A 17,734-nucleotide genomic window follows, 5' to 3' on the forward strand; every position below is an offset into this window, starting at 1 on the left:
TATACTCTTTTTTTTTTTTTACTTTCAATCGCAGGAGCGCAAATTTCCTAAATTTGTGTCCAAAGAAATGGAAAACATGTACATTGAAGAATTGAAGTCATCAGTCAATTTACTCATGGCAAATCTGGAAAGCATGCCAGTGTCCAAAGGGGGATCCGAGTTCAAGTTACAAAAGCTAAAACGCAGCCACAACACGTCCATCATTGACATGGGAGAAGAAAACGAAAACCAGCTCTCCAAATCAGATGTTGTGCTATCCTTCTCCCTCGAGGTAACATCTAGTTTTCATCAGATACATAGATATGTGGTTAATATGAATGTAATTTTAAAGCAGCCCAGTGATTGATGTCTTAGGCAATCAGAGCTTAAAACTGAAGCACAACTTTTTTAGCAGCTTCTATTTTCTTTTGGGATGTAAGGAATACAGACAACTAACGTATCCTTGATTCATCTGTATACTCCGAACCAAGCTAACACCGTACAGGTAGGCCTCACTTAATGACCACTGTTGAGACTGGAATTTAGGTTGCTAAGCGATACAAACATTAAGTGAATCATCATGTGCCCAGACCCAATTTTTCGACCTTTTTTGTGGCGATTGTTAAAAGAATCACACAGTTCCCCATTGGTTTTGCTTGCTGAAAGCTGGCTGGGAAGGTTGCAAATGGCAATCACATGACCTTGGGACACTGCAACCATCATAAATGCGAGCTGGTTACCAAGTGCCTGGATTGCAATCATATGACTGCAGGGGTGCTGTGACAGTAGTAACTTCGGGCACTGGTCATAAGTCACTTGTTTTAGCACCATAGTAACTTTGAAAGGTTGCTAAACAAACAGTCATTCAGTGAAGGCTACCTGTATTTAACCACTGCATGGATTTTTAGTATAAAAAATAGTAGATGCATAGCATGGCCTGGAATATATATGGGGGTAATGCCAGGTGTAGAAATACTGAGGAGTTCACAAGAAAGGCATTTCATAGGCTGATAAGTTAGTTTCTCACATTCTTAATTGACAGCTCGTTTTGCACCCATGATTAATATTCAGTGTGTTAGGTATAAAAGCTTTGCAAATCTGCCCTTTGGCATGGATGTGCCATGGCAGAACATTGGATACATACCTGGTGTCTGTCCCAGGAAGAATTGCATGTTTACTCCTGTAAGTATTTACCTTTAATAAAGTTTGTGATCACACTAAATACTTCTGTGCCTAAAAAAGACAAATGCTTCTCCACCCTCTCCTGCCATTGCACCTGTTCTCCATGTACTCGGTGAGCATTAGAAGAACTTTTCTACGCAAGAGACAATAAGAGAGATTTTCCATGCAAGAGAGAACTGACTCAAACTTACATGACTCACACTAGCTTTCAGCTCCTCTTTCTTGGAAAGCTCTCATGGATACTGCCCCCCAGAGGGCATTTGCCTTTATATTTATGTTTGGGGAAACTACAATACCATCCAATCCAATATTCTTGACACCGACTCCTGGGTTTCAGGAGTCTTTCCTTGCTTTCCATCCATGTTTTTTTCATGCCTTTGTAGAGATGCTGGGGACTGAAGCTAGGATCTTCTGGATGCAAAGCAGGTGCCATACTTGGGCTACATTGTGAGGAGTTATAGCAGGGGAGAACACCCAGGACCCCTTTCCTTAATCTTTCACTGTGCCCCAAGCAGCACAAAAGAAAGTCACTGGTGGTAGTAGTGATGGATAAAGGATCAAACAGCTGCAGTATGTTCAAAAGATGGGAGAAGCATGTGCCTGGAGAAGTCAAACCTAGGCTTCCATACAGACTGAGCAGGACAGAATGGAAAGCCTTCTTTTAAAGGAGGAAGTGGGCCAGGGCCCTTGCTGAGTTTTCAGTTTCCCCTACTTTCTCCACTATTGCTCAGTTTAATTAAAGCACAGGTAATGGGAAACTTTGACTCTCCCTCATCTAGCAAGGTTGAGGACTGGCAAGTCATTCTATCTCTTTCTGGGACTATAGTTCACAGTTTCTGGTGCTAAGGATGTAAACTGTATCTAGCATTCTCGTAACAACAGGCTTATTGAAATACCAAATCAAATCAATAAAGGGGGTGTAGAATCAATTCTGGGCTAAGGTCCACTTTGACTTTTGAGGATCTGTTAGCCTTTGGAGGTGGCCAGACCAGAAAATAGACTTCACAAGTTTGACTGGATCTCTACTGTACTGATGTAGGCTAGAGTAACAGAATCTGGAAAGCCTAAATCCCTTTTCCCTTCCCTCCTTCTTATACCCCAGGAAGGGAAGGCAGAGCCAGTCTGAATTTCTTCCTAATGTTTTCTTTGTTTCTCAGGCTTAAAGCATGTTTCTGTACATGTATTTGTAACCACTGCTGCATAGTTTCCCCAAGATCATCTCTGTGGCTCTTTACAGGATCATGCCACATGGCCATACTCCAAAAAGGAATCAGGATAAAAAAGTGAACAGAACAGGAAAAAATATTGATGTGATTTCGTTGAATCAGCATTATCTTTAGATTAAATTAAATTCAGTTGCTATAATTATTCCCCCCTTAATTAATCATTTTCTCTTTCTGTTACTTTACAATATGAGGACAACTTTTGGAAGTGCCAGTTAGAGGGTGCCACCTCCTGTTGGATGTTCCCTTCTGCCTCTGCTTTACTTAGTCCTTTTTATATTATTTATTTTATTTTATTTATGCAATTTCTATAGCCTCCCATCTCAATCCAAGTGACTCTGGATGGCTATAGAAATTGCATAAATAAATAAATACTTTTTCCCCCAGGCGAGCCCACTTTCCAACAAAGCACTAGGTTGAAGTTAGCCTTCTTTTGTACTTTCTAAGAAAATATACAGGGTCCACATGGAGGTCAGAGTCAAAGATAAGGCTGGACGTCAGCTTTCATCTATTCTTGCTTTTTAAGTAAAATATTAAAATTCATTAAATTCATTACAATGCTTAAAAGTCCGGTGGGATAAGGAGCCTAACAGGCTCTTAAAAGGGAAGCTGTTGCACATTGCTGTTCCCAGTGTTTTTGGTTGATGTGAGGATTCTAATTTCAAACAATAACAACAAATCCCACAGCCTTCCAGTTTACCCCAGTTTTCCCCCTGTACTCCAACATGGTAGAGTTTCAGATGCTTTCCTCAAAGCCTTATAACTTGTGCTTACTTCTGGAATTGATTCCTGAATAAAGAACATCCTCCAAGAGCCTTTCTCTCTCTCTCCCTCCCTCTCACTTATTCTTCTCTAGGTTGTCATCATGGAAGTTCAGGGTCTCAAATCCTTAGCACCCAACCGAATTGTATATTGCACTATGGAAGTAGAAGGAGGAGAAAAACTACAGACTGATCAGGCAGAGGCATCTAAACCAACGTAAGTGTCCATTTTCATCTCCATCGCATTTCTTCTTTTACTCCAGATATGCCATAAGTGAGAACCAGTTGGGTGTTGTGGTTAAGGCACCAGGCTAGAAACTGGTGGACTGTGAGTTCTAGTCCCACCTTAGGCACAATGCCAGCTGAGTGACCTTGGGCCAATCACTCTCTCTCAGCCCTGGGAAGAAGGAGGCAAGTGCAAACCACTTCCAAAATCTTGCCAAGAAAACTGCAGGGACTTGTCCAGGCAGTTGCAGGAGTCAACACTGATTCGAAGGCACACACACACACACATGCACACACAAAACCCATAAGTAGTCGGAATATTCATTGCTTATTGTTGTTTGTCTCAACATAAGTAATGTAGCTCTCTGTATGGGATCATCATTCATTTGGGAATTAGCAACTTCTAAGCCTTGAGTCAGCAAAGGCACAGAGCACATTCTTTAGTCTTGTTGAAGTTAGATATATTTGTTGACATTAGATATATTTAAAATTAAATAAGTGTTGAATTGTTTTGCTGTAATGAAAACTGGTAGAAAGTTGAAATTCTGCTGGTTTAATAATCTGTTCTGTAAAACAGCTGTTTGCAGGATGACCTAAATGTTTCTAATTATAGATTCATGTGGTTCCTTCTCTTACCATCATCCCAGAACTTTGTTTCAGGTTACATTTTCTATACATGGGGCATATCTTGGTTTGCGGAAATATGTCGGAATGAGTAAAGAGCAGTCCCCTTGGCTGGGTTCATACCCTGCAGTAAACCATAATGAAATTTATTTGGTTTTCTCTTAGCATATCAATTAAGCAACCACCGTGATATCTAACCCACTTGGATTAGATAATTAATTATGTCCCTTTTATTAAAAACAACCATTAATCTCACGGGAAACAAAAATTGACGTGTCACTTGCTAGTTCTGACAACAAAGAAGGCATGAGATCAAGATCACTGAAATCAGATATTTTAAAAAATATATCTTTTGTCTAAGGTGAGTGGCGGAAGAAATATTTATACAATGAATTTTGTCTTTCATGGTGAAGATATATCCTACACATTCTGAATTCTGAATGTACAAGTCACAAATGCCAACTTTTCATTATGAAAGAAAGCAGAGTGATTGAGCTGGGTTCACACATCACTGCTAAGCCTAGTTTATTTTACTTATATATTGCTGAATAAATCACAGTGGCTGATTCACAAAACATGATAAGCTATCAACCACATTTATAAACCAGCCTCATACAGTTCATTAAGCCATAAAGCAGGATTTATAAACCTCAGTGAGTGGGTTCATTCAGAATATTATACCACACCAAAACATGCTACTGTATGGCTTAACAAAATGCCCATATCCATCTTGCTATAACTATTTTGGTCTCCAGATAACTACTCTTATCCAGCCTAAATCTTCCAGCCAATCCAGTTTGTCATAAACACAATAAGTATTGTTTCTAACCCGGTCACTTCTTTCTATTTCAGTATCATATTCTGCTGATCTTCACCCCCACCCATTAACTTAGTGGAGTGAAGAATAATCTTGGAATCTTAAGATAAATCCCAGTTATCATTTCTGCTGTCCATCAATAGTCTGTCTAGACAGGAGTTAGTAGCGCTGCTCCTAGTGTATGCTGCCCCACTGAAATGTGAAAACATGAGAAATATAGTTGACCATTAAGACTCTATCCCTTTAAAGTCCCTTCTGGAAAAAAAAATCAATAATTATATGTCTTGCAACAGGAAATATTTGTTGTTCTTATGCTGACATTCAGTGAGCATGCTATATTATTGTACTACAACATTCCTCATTCAGTTTTAAATGTAAAATTAAGTCATCTGCATTCTTGGCAGCATTTTAGCTAATTGTTTAAATAGAAAATGTTCAAATATGCCAGTGTAATAGATTCAGTAAGTGTATGTTGTATAAAGACATTTTGCTTTAACTGAATTTTACAATTCAGACCTGCTGCAGATTTTCAGATTTCAGATAAAATTGTCCTATGTTCCTGAATCAGTTAAATTTATCTGGTTTTGTTATGGGAAATAGAAGAAGAGAGATTCAGTTGGATCACATTTTAAGGTGAACTTGCTAATTCAATCTTCCACATGAAATGAAAAGCAATTATCCTTTAATATTTAGACTCTTAAAAAATCTGTTATGTAGTCTTCCAGTTAAAAATATATACATAAAGTATATATTGCTGAAAAATAATAGACAAACAGATGATAGAATAGGAGAAAATGGTTGTAAAATGTGTATATTACAAAAAATGCATACACAATGGTATATACAAAGAGATATGCATAGGATAATTCATATAGATTTTCATTCAGTTCCATACAAGCTGGACCAAACTTCAATTTATAATCATGAAAAATGGAGTGAAATCTATTATGGCAATTTTGTCCATCCCTAATCTGGCACGTTGTGTCTCACTGCTATGTCTCTGGTCGCTTTTTATTTATTAAATATTCAGGAGGTTCAGGAGGTTGTTATAATTTTTCTTTGTGATTTATTGCAAGCCCTGGTTTCCCAAATTCACTTCAGAGTGTGGTGAATATGCCATCTAATACAATCTAGGATTACCATACATCTGGGTCCACCTTCTCCTGCCATGCAATCTCTGTTTAAGTGCTCCATCTGCCTGGGAATTCAAAGTGTCATAAAACATATGGGATTCTGCAGAGAGAAAAGGCATGAGAGTGGAGTCTCCCCAATTCCTCAGAAGGTCTCTCCAATCCTTCGTGAGCAACAGACAGGTTCAGAACGGCAGTTTGGGGCTAGAAGCTTCAATGGGAGATCGGTATAGTTGATTAGTGTGGCATTCATACCTGCCAGAGAGAAAATAGAGATTTCTTTTTGATTGGAAATAAACAGTAATTCATAACACAGAGTTTTGATTTTGAAACACTGCTAAAGCCCTATTAGGTCCCATGATTTATCTGGATATACTGTAGTTCTTGATTTGGGCTTAGGGAAAAACTGTATCTACAGTGGTAAACACTGCTTCAGCTTCAGGTGGTGCTCTCTTATTATTTGGCTTATTTTTGGTTTGTGCTTAAAAGCAAAAAAAAAAAAATCCAATTAGCTTTTGTTTATTATGTAGATTATTTCTTTACTTCGGTTTAGAGTCTTCCCACAGTTTCAGTTACTAATAACTTGTTCCACTGGATATATTCCTTTATAGCATGTGAAAGAGAAAGAATATATGCTAGAGGAAGGGGAAAGGAAAGTGACAATTGAAAATAAACACATTTTGTACAGTGTATAAGGTAAAATCCACCTCTTTTAAATATTCCAGACCATTTAATTGTGCAAACTCTAACGCAATCCCTTTTCATGGATCAAAAATCCTTCAAGCACTCTGAAATTAATATACTGGTATAGACTTTCACAGCCAGCATCAATCAAGCAGCGATGACCTTTCAGGCTGTACGGCCGTGGTCTAGTTTTCTGGTGTCCTGACGTTTCACTGGCATTGTGGCTGGCATCTTCAGAGGCAGAGTGAGCTGCTGTGTAATGCACTTCTTGGCAACTGGACAGGGACTGGCTGTGCTTTTATATTTGTACCTGGCAAGCTGTTTGCATAGAATTGTCCTGCAAGGCTGATAACAAGCTTACTTACCATCTTGTTCTTGGAATAGGTGAAAAGATCCGCACCAGGACTCATCACCCCAAACCATATAACCAAGCTCTCTTCTTCTTCATAGTGAATATCCATTATTCAAATGCCTTCTTCTGTTTTGTCCTTCATTTCTAAACTTATCACAATCTTAGCCTTGCTTTCTTGCCCTGGAGTTCAAGAAAAGCAGGACTGGATTTCCAGAGGTAGTTGACCCTAAAGGAAAGGTAGGGGCAGGAGTTTGCTTTCAGCCCATTGTCCTATTGCACAAAAGTAACTGAGTTGGACAGCATACTTCTATGCTACCCTTTCCTGCCCTAAACTTGATGCAGGAAATGCAGAGGTAGAACATTCCTAGTCAATGTCTCTATGCCTAGTAGCCTTTGCTTGAAAATCCCCATTGAAATTTGCTTTGCTGTTCAGTTGCCAAACTTTGCTGTTCAGTTGCCAGACTGTTCTTACTATCTGTAATTTTCTCCTTCCTCCTAATTTTCCACTAAAACCTATCTTTGTGTAACTTAAACTCACTAGATTTTACCCTGCTCCCTGGTGCAACAGAGAAAAAGTATATCAGTAAGATCTTCATCATTATTGTTATCATTATCATTCTCATTATTTTATTTGGGGTATGTGGTGCTCCATTCCCAAAGCCCCTGTATTTGTCCTCTTCTATCCAATGATTTACCAAGTATTTGAAGAATGTGATCATGCTTCCTTTCTGCATGCTAACCAACTTTCCTCCAAGTCTTGTTTTTTTTTTTTAATACTGTTACTATCTTTCTTGTCCTCCCTTAAGCCTCCCAGATCGATTTGTCTGGATCCTTCTTAAATTGCAATATTCAGACATGGACCCAGTAGTGTGATTTCTGAGAGTTCAGAATGACACAAACATATTATTTTTTAACCTGGAAAACAGGATTCTATAATTCAATCAAAAATTGTATGAGCCCCCCCTTTTTTTTTAGCCGTGTCACACTTTTGATTCATATGAAAAATGTGATCAAAATCCCGAAAAGTAAAGAAAAAGGCAGACCTAAAGTTTAACTGAAAAGTAGAGAATTTATTTTGTGAGGAATGAATGATGTATTTTAGTCTTCAGGAGTAACAAAATAAATGACATTTATCTGGTTGTTCATTCTTACGTACTTAATTTACATGTACTTATTTGCTTTGATCTGCGATCTTTTCTCATTTATAAGATTTTTTGTTAAAATATCAATGCCACTGCTGAATATGCAGCAGTGATTTAATATAAAGACCACATCATCAATACACGACTGGAAAGAAAGATATAAAACCCGAGTGATCCACTGTGCAGGATTAAGCTTTCTTTGTTAAAAAAGGAAAGCTTATGACCTAGATGGTATTTCTTTATCTGCCTGATGAATCTGAAATGGAATTTAAAAGTGCTTCAACGCTGTTGGGTTTCAAACCGCTTATTTGTGTTGAAAACCTTAGCTTGAGAAAAACATCAGGGTCATTTTGAACATTACCTTTTCTTTCTAATAGGCCCAGTAATCATACGCATAGATTATGACTATATAGCGTCCTTCAGTGCACACATATTTTTTGCTCATGATGTGACCCATTTATTTCAAAAGGGACAAGAAATTGCTTGGCATGGATAAAGGAATGCAAGCATGAAAACACAGTCTCACTTTACATGAATGGGGAGGCAGGTAGGGCTACCAGATTTGGTAGGACCACTAGGAGGCAGCAAAAAGACACAGAATATAGTAATCCTTTGCTGCCATCTAGTGGTCATCTGGAGATTTGCAGCTGAGATATAGCATGCCTATTTATAGAACAATGTTGATGCATACTTTTTATTTAGCCTGCCTTGCCTATTTATCTGTAAGGCACTCCTTACACAATCCCATAAACCAGGTCTGAACATTCTTGGCTACTGTTGATTGGTCATCTGGATTTTAGCAGCCCATATCAGATAGACCTGGATGGATGAGTTGATTGGAGCAAGCATCAAAATAGAGTTATTTTAGTTTATTTTTGTGAAGGTGAAGGCCATACAGTACAATGAATCATAACCATTTTTCAAATCAAATCAGCATGACCATTCTGTTTTAAGGTCTGTCCCTTTCAAATGTAATAAACAAGCATTAAGCCTGAATTCAGAAGTATAGTAAAACAAGTTAATGACACTGAACTATAGGCATTTTATTTTCTTGAAACTCCCAATAGATTTTAAATGATCAATGTTGTTCTAATGTCAGTGCTGCATAGAACATTCCTGTAGCAACCCCAATCATAAAGAAATTTAGAAAAGACTATAGCTAGTTTAGGGATGGGTTCATTTCAAACACTGGGAGGAACGCAGAACAACATCGAAAGCTTATTAGTGCCATCTAGTAGCTGAAAAGCAACATGGCACGCAGTAAGGACCCCTTGGCAATTCATTTCCTTTTTGAGTGTGTCACTCTGGTTGGCACTGGGTACACTAACTATTCAGTGTCATTCAGTGGGGCTGGAAATGAGTTCTATAAAGGCTACAATGACCATATGTCCTTTATTATAAAGGATAGCCCTTTATTTCATAAATCTGTCTTTCAGATTTATTTGTTTTTCAAAAACCCACGTTTGTCCTTTAGTTTGGTCATTTAACTTTTACTGTACAAATGGTACCACGTAATGCACAGTCTTTCACATTCATGTGAAAAATATGGAAAATGAATTGTCTTTTTAAAATAAGTTTACCTATACTGTTTGACTTTAGATATTTTTATTAGAATATGCATTTTTGTAAAGTTTTTCTTAATTTTGCTCTTGAATTTTCCTTTGTAAAGCAAAGTTATAAACATAAACAATGTTTTTTATTCTTATGAACCTCTTTCAGATTTGCCCCCCTTTCAAGTCTGTCCTTTATTTTTTCCAAGAAAATATGATCACCGTAATAAAAGCCAGTATCATTTCCTTTCCTTCCATGGTAGAATAAAAATGATGATCAAAGCCACTAACAATAACAAAATAAAGATTAATATGAAAAACTGATATGCAAAAGAAACCAATTAAAAACACAATGGGTAGCACATCAGTAAAATGCACGAACAGCATCCAATCAATTAAAGGCCACCTAAATAGGCAAACAAGCTTTAATGCCAAGCACAACACAATGATAAAATGGCCCACGAATTCAATTAAAAACAGTCATTGAGTTTATTTAAAATAACAGAGAAAAGTTATGCAGCTTATTGCAAAGGAACATAGAGAAAACATTGATGGAGAAATCTGTCAAGGAAGGAAAAATGAAAACTCAGTCTTAGGAAGGTGCAGAGCATGAGGAAGAAATTCTAAATAACCCCGTCTTGATTCTGTTTGGTATAAATGGGGACAAACTCAGACAAGCTTACAAGATCCTGTTTCTATACCTTGTAACAATAAAGCGGCATTCCTGGAAGCCTTGTTTCCTGACCTAGTCCACCACCAGGGCTGATGCTTACAGGTCTGAGTCTGCTTTTCCTAGCAGAAGATCTCCCTCTTGCTTCTGCTCTTTCTAGGCTCTTCCTTACTATAGAAGATGTTGGTGCCTCATTAGGCTACATTTCACTTAACTGAAAAGGAGAACTCAGGTGCTGAAAGGCAGAAATGTGGGTGCTGCGTACAGTTGCTGTAATTTTCAGTGGGAAAAAACTGCCCTGTTTCCACTGCTGATCCATCTGGTACACAAAAATTGATGGAGAAGGCAAGATCTCCAAGATCTCCTTTCTTTCTCCTAGTGCTGCTCTCTCCTATTGTTTAGAGCAGCAATTAGGGAACTGTGGCCTTACAGATGCTGGACTCCAGTGATATAAGACTCAGCCAACAAGGCCAATAGTCAAAGATACTGGAAACTGTAGTCCAAATGGAAGTTGTATTCCAACACATTTGAAAGGGAACACTTATCCTAATCCATGATTTAAAGGGCTACACCAGTGTTTCTCAACCTTGGGAACGTTAAGATGTATGGACTTCAACTCCCAAAATTCCCCAGCCAGCCATGCTGGGTGGGGAATTCTGGGAGTTGAAGTCCACATATCTTAAAGTTCCCAGGGTTGAGAAACACTGGGCTACACAATCACCTCTAAAAGAATAAAGTAAGGTTATTGAGATTTTCTTAATATCTGTTAGTCAAATCATAAAGGAAACCAGTAGATCCCAATCCTTTTGTCCAAAGTTTGGGAAGCTGCATAATCATATATTTCTTAGTGCAGATTGAATATTGGTCATTATAAATACTAGAACCTGGGAGAGTATGGAAAGAGATTAACCATAAATACTTTGTATTTTAAAGTAATTCCCAGAAAAAAAACTATTCTTTTCATAAAATCCATGAACCCATTTCTAAGACTGATTTAGTGCAGTCTTTTAGCAAATCATATATGAAGAGCACTCCAACAATCTGTTGACAAAAGGGAACTTGGAAAGAAAACCTTATAATTTTGTTTTATAAGAAGGTAGACAATCATATTATATATCTTTCTCTAGACAGAACTTAACTCTCTAGGTTTTTTCTGGGGTTATTTTTTTATTAAATGGTAAAGTTAAATCTTGTGCATGGAAGCTGTACACTTAACATGAATGTAAATAGTAATTTGGTGGCCCTGAATTACAGTATGTCCTGATACTGAATATCACTATGACAACTAATTACATCATCCTCAGACTAAGCTTGCCCTAAATCTCATTGCTAAATTGTCATTACTGTAATGAAGTGAGTATTTCACAGTGTTATTAAGTATGAATTTATAATCACCACATTGTTGTCAAAGGTTTGCTATGTGTGTTTACTCTCATTTGGTTTATTCCCTTTGTAGCTAATGTTGTTCTCATAAGGAAAACCTAATGGAAATTACTGTTTGCATTTGGATAATAACATTTGTTGATAACATATGGTCTGTGGATGCTTCAGCAAATAAAAGACTTTTAATAGTACAGAGAAATAGGCATTGTACAAAGCAGATGCTATCAAAATACACGGTGCAAAATTATAGGACATTTTTCTTCTCCTTCATTCCTGTTACAAACACTTTTCATACAGTAAATCTGTTCTCCATTCTTATTTCCAGGCCGTTCAGTGAAAATGGATTTTGGGGAGCAGGCTGAGATGTCAGCAAGAAAAAAAATAATACTATATTCAGAACAAAATATAAGCCCTGTGACTCTGAAAAGAACTCCAGCTGTTTCTTTTTCCTTGTTAATTTAATATCATTATTTGCTAAAAAATATACTTTTACAATAAGACCTCAGTTTAATGGACTATTTGGGGAAGGGGGTATCTGTAAATTTTAATGCCCATTAAATCCAAAAGTACCTCACTTGCATAATTACATAATTGACTAGAAGGTGTCATTTGTGTAAAATCTTTATTTATCTATTTATTTATTTAATAAGATTTATAACCCACCCCAATCCTGACAGACTGTAGGTGAAAAACAAGAACTAAAAATTACAAAAACAAAATATAAAGGAATAAAAACCACCAATGTAACCAATTTAATCCATCAACAAAATCAATTTAAGTGACAAATCTCAATTTAATAGACATTCCAGTAGTCCAGTTAGTGAGAATAAATGCCAAACGAAAAATTAAACCAAGGTTTTACTATAGTTATATTATGAAGTTGGCCTGAAAAGGAACAGCATGATGAATGTGTGTGTGTGTGCTAATATTATATAAAATATAGACAAGAAATAAGAAATAGTACGCCAAATAAATTAGGGTATGATGTAAGAAAAAGAAAAGGAAATACAGTGAAATCCAGTTTACACCAATATCATTCATTACACCTCTTCCTTTCTATCTTTATAAAATTTATTTGCTTCTACCATGCCCAGATACCACTTTGTACACTCTTTTTTGCTATTTAATATTCTTACCTGTTTCCATCTGAGGATCTCATTCCAATCATGATTTTCCCAGTCTTCGCCTTCCTTCCAATTCATTCAATCTTCCTTCATATGTTTATTCTGTGATTCAGTCCTTGTTTGTTATCTTCATATGACCAAACCACCTCAGGCTACTCCTTCTTACTGGTCTCCCAGTCTGCATTCATTCAGTACCCATTTGTGAGGGAATGTATCTATGAGGAGGAGAGTGATGTGGGAGATCGAGGCTATCAGGAAAGAGGGGGTGCATTCCAGGAGGAGAAAGGAGACAAGAGACAACACAGTCCGCAGGGGGAGCGTGAGAAGAGAAAGAGGTTCAGGATAGCCACTCCCTAGAATCTCCCAAGGTATATCCACTAGTTGCTGTAGTGTAGGTTTAGTCTGGCAAGATTCTGTCTATAAGGTATAAGCAAATAAAGGAACTGTACTCGACTGGACTGTCTCATCGTTGTTGTTGGGCTGGGCCTGACACCATTCTCAATTCTATCCTTTCTTGTTTTATCTGGCATGCTTCTTAAATAACCCATTCCCTCTTCATACTTCTCTGTTTCTTTTGACATACAGGTAGTCCTCACTTAACAACCACAACTGGGACCGGTAACTCTGTCACTAAGCGATGAGGTTGTTAAGTGAGACAACACATGACCACAACTTGCGATTTTACTGCCAGCTTCTCCATTGACTCTGCTTGTTGTAAGCCAGTTGCGAAGTGCACAGATGGCGATCACATGACTGCAGGACACTGTAACAATAGTTAACGTCCACTGGTTGCGAAGTACCCAAATCTCAACCACATGACCTTGGGGACACTGCAATGGTTGTGTGAGGACTGGTCATAAAGTTATTTTTTCAGCACCCTTGTAACTTCAAAAGGTTGCTAAAAAAGGGCAGTCATTAAGTGAGGACTACCTGTACTCAAATTTTACTTTCATACAACAAAGTGGGCATAAACCTGCTCTTCTACACAGCAATTTTTTCTTCTTTCAACAAACTTTCATTCCTGACAACAGCCCATGAACTACCCCTGCCTTTCTACTAGCATTTGTATGTCTTGAGATTTCTTGATCTATTTCCTCATCTTTAGTAAATATTCTACCAAGGTTCATCTACTTCATCTACATTCTATGAATCTATATTCATCTACTTGCTCTAACTTTTAACCAGTTACTAGACAACCTGTGATCTGTTGGGTCATCATTTCAGAGATATCTCCTTACCTAAACAGAGAAATAGAATGACCAGGAGCAAAAAAGCAGTGGGAGTGTGAGCGACTTACGATTTGCTGCAGGCTTCCCCATTGACTTTGCTAGTGGGAAGCTGTCAGAAATCCTTCCTTCCTTCCTTCCTTCCTTCCTTCCTTCCTTCCTTCCTTCCTTCCTTCCTTCCTTCCTTCCTTCCTCCGTTCCTCCCTTCCTCCCTTCCTCCCTTCCTCCCTTCCTCCCTTCCTCCCTCCCTCCCTTCCTTCCTTCCTTCCTTCCTTCCTTCCTTCCTTCCTTCCTTCCTTCCTTCCTTCCTTCCTTCCTTCCTTCCTTCCCACATATAATAGAGGCTTGAGCCATTTGCTCTCCCCTCACAACCCTCAGGAGAGCCCCCATGAAGCCTCCTCCTGCTTCACTTAATGACCCAGTTGCCAGTCCTAGTTGTAGTCACTAAATGAGAACTATCTGTATTACCTTCTTAATTTCTGCAACTTTGGTTCCTACAATCTCATAAAAAGTGTATCAATTGATATACCTTCTTTGCCTGGCTAGATTATGTATTGTGTGTCTGTGTCTGTGTCTGTGTCTGTGTGTGTATATGCACAATGAAATAGGGCAGGAGTTCAAACAGTATCTACCAACCCATAATGGGCCAGTATGGTAGCTTACTGTCTATAACCTTCAAGCCTTCATGCTGTAGTGGATTGATTCAGGCTGAAATACTACTAGAGTCTTTTTGGAATCCAGCAGCCTTAAAAATTCAATAAATAAATACATACATACTACCTTCCAACATACATACTCTATATAGCTTTCCTCAACCTGAACACTTTTTCATATCTGTGGACTTCAGTTCCTAGAATTTTCTGTAATGGCCATAGTGAATTAAAATCCACTGATGTGGAGATTTGCTCTAGTTGGGAAAGTCTGCCAAATAGGACTTAATTACTACATATAATTAAGACTCAATTTGGTGATTTAGTAACAACTTCACATTGTATTCCTTTCCTGAATCAAATTGGAATGTGCAAAGAAACAGGGTTTTTTTCCCCAAATCAGTTTAGAAGTGCAAATTGAATTGGTTCAGTGATTCCATTATCCAAATAAAATGGATCACTTTTCCAAATTAAACTGAAAGACCAAAATAAACTGAATCACAAATCTGAATCAAATCAGTGATTTGAATCTGTTTTGCTTTATTCACATTTCTCTATTAACTACATTGTCTGTGCAATGCCTGCGCATTCTACATGGGAGGAATTCTTCTCAAGTGATTTTATTAAAGTGTTAAATAATTGTATGCAATTTTTCCCAAATTTTTATTTTTTAAAAAAACTTGAAGTCTTGTCTTACAAATACAAGAGTGGGACAAATATACAATGGGCTGACTATGCCTCTGTCATAATGTTTCTTTTGATATTTCCTGTCTTCACCCTCACTATCAATTGAAAATGGCTAGATATATAATGGCTGGTGTGGGTCTTCCGGGCTGTGTGGCCATGTTCTGGAAGTTTTGTTTCCTAACGTTTCGCCAGCATCTGTGACCGGCATCTTCAGAGGGCAGGAGCACAGACAGGACCAGTTCTCTCTGTGCCCAGGATGATGTGACCCTGTTGTGGGTATTTATAGAGATATATAGTTAGATATATAGTTTTCCATAATCATTGTGCTCTCTACTGGTTCTCTCTGTTGTCTTAATGATGGGATTGATTGCATTTGTGTAAGAATGTTTATTTTTATTCATTCATTCATTCATTCATTCAATTTATATGACCACCCATCTCACCTGTGTGTGGCTCTGGGCAGCACACACAGTTAAAACACAACAGCAATTATTGCCTTCCACTATTAAAGTCAATTAAAAAACAATTAAAAGCTACATTTAAAAATGCAAAAAAAGACAGGGGAGAGTGCAATGGTTATATAGCATAACCATTTAATGGGCTCCACACTTCCCTGGATCCTGTTTACCACCATTCTCTTGTTTTGTCCCCACAACAACTAGTTTTCAAAATAGTTTGCACCATGAAACAGGGCAAGAGTTCAAGCAGTCTAAATACTTGTTCATAGAAAGCCACCTCTTCCTTGAATAGAATGCTATTGAGTTTGGTAAACCTCATTGGATAGATGACATAAGCAAGTTTTGGGCTATTGTTTGGGAAAAGAACACCCTTTCTCAAGCCCTTTCATTGCTATGATTGCTAATCAGGGTTTGCAATGGCCAGCAGAGAATAAACTCCATGCTCTGGAAGGCCTGGAAAACAAAGAAAAGAAGCAAGAATATCTGAGACATCTAAACATACTTCTAAAAATTACACCAAGTAGAACTTTCAGTTCAGGGCCAACCAATCAATGTCCGGTAGGTCTCAAACTATGCAAAAGTTACTGAATTATTTTTCTACTAAATGCAGCACTTCAGCTGTTACAATCTGACTGCAATCTGGTACTAAATACTTCTGCTAAATTATGGGTCTTATGTAACATATTCACAGTACACAAATAATTAGAGATGGTATAAATAATGTCCAAAATAATACTTGTGGAACGGAAAATTAAATAGGCAAATGTTTTAGTGTTAGCTATTGACTGGAAACTCTGCAATTAAACCAAAAGTCTATGCGCCAAAAATCATTAGTTTTGAGTGACTTGTCCATTTGCATTTGGAATTATGAATAACTAAGTTGGTTTGTAATTTTTAACATGATAAAAAATAATATATGTAATAATACTTAAAATATGTGCTTTTTAATGGGAAATGGGGTACAATTAAGTATCATTAACTGTGTATAAAAATGCACAGTAATAATTATAACATTTTCAATATTGTCAAAAATCTTATCTTTTGCTGATGCCTGTGCTACATACTTTCCCCCAGTCCTCCAATGCATCATTTCATCCTTTTTTCAGTCACTTGAATTAGAAGAATTCCACTCTCAGGATGAATTTTTAACAAAAAAATCAAGGAAAGAAAAACAGTAATTACAAAAAAAAAAAAAAAAGGCAGGTTTCAGCTGTGTTTTGAACTGGGGACATTCTTCCTGTTAAACACATGTTATTACTGTGGAGTCCTTGGGGTTCTCGGAGCTTGGTTATTTTCTTGCAGACATTTCATTACCCAACTAGGTAACACCTTCAGTGCTAGAATGGAATGGGGTTTATTCTCTGTTTATATACAGTAGCTTGCCTTGCCAGTGTTGGAGCGGATGTTGTTTTTTCCTTGGTAGTTCCTAGATTAGACTGTTGTTTACTGCTTGATTGTTTGTCTGAGTTGGTAGTTCCTTGATTAGGGTATTGTTTACTGCTTGATTGTCTAGTGTTAATCCCTACTTATCTGGGTGTTGATTGCTGGCAAGGAGGTGTTCTGGTCTTTTTGTTTCCTTTTTATTGACTCTTTTGAATAGTGTGTAAATGTTGTTTATCTCTACGTGCCTGTTGATGGAAGACTTGTCTAAATACCAAGCTTCCAGGAATTCCCTCGCATTTTTGATTTAGCTTGGTCTAAGATGCTGACAGTTTCCCAGTTGAAACTATGGTTGAGTCTGTCCACATGTTGTGAGATTAAGGAGTTTTTATCATGTCTTCTGACTGCTAGTTGGTGTTCATGGATGCACTGTGCTAGTCTTCTGCCTGTCTGTCCTACATAGCGGCTATTATAGTCTTTACACTAT

At 37.6% G+C, this 17,734-nt stretch overlaps 1 protein-coding gene across 1 annotated transcript in view; it reads left to right on the forward strand.

The window, feature by feature from the left end:
• CADPS (calcium dependent secretion activator) overlaps positions 1 to 17,734 on the forward strand; it is a 402,311-nt gene that overhangs the window by 161,978 nt on the left and 222,599 nt on the right. Inside the window, exons 5-6 of the mRNA XM_088134415.1 lie at positions 35 to 271; positions 3,241 to 3,362. Coding sequence (XP_087990541.1) covers positions 35 to 271; positions 3,241 to 3,362 — 359 coding nt within the window. The remainder of the gene's footprint in view (positions 1 to 34; positions 272 to 3,240; positions 3,363 to 17,734) is intronic.

Source organism: Python bivittatus, unplaced genomic scaffold (assembly GCF_059951505.1).
Source record: "Python bivittatus isolate LINGU-HERP-01145 unplaced genomic scaffold, Pbiv_v1 ctg000080_np1212, whole genome shotgun sequence".
Taxonomy (NCBI): domain Eukaryota; kingdom Metazoa; phylum Chordata; class Lepidosauria; order Squamata; family Pythonidae; genus Python; species Python bivittatus.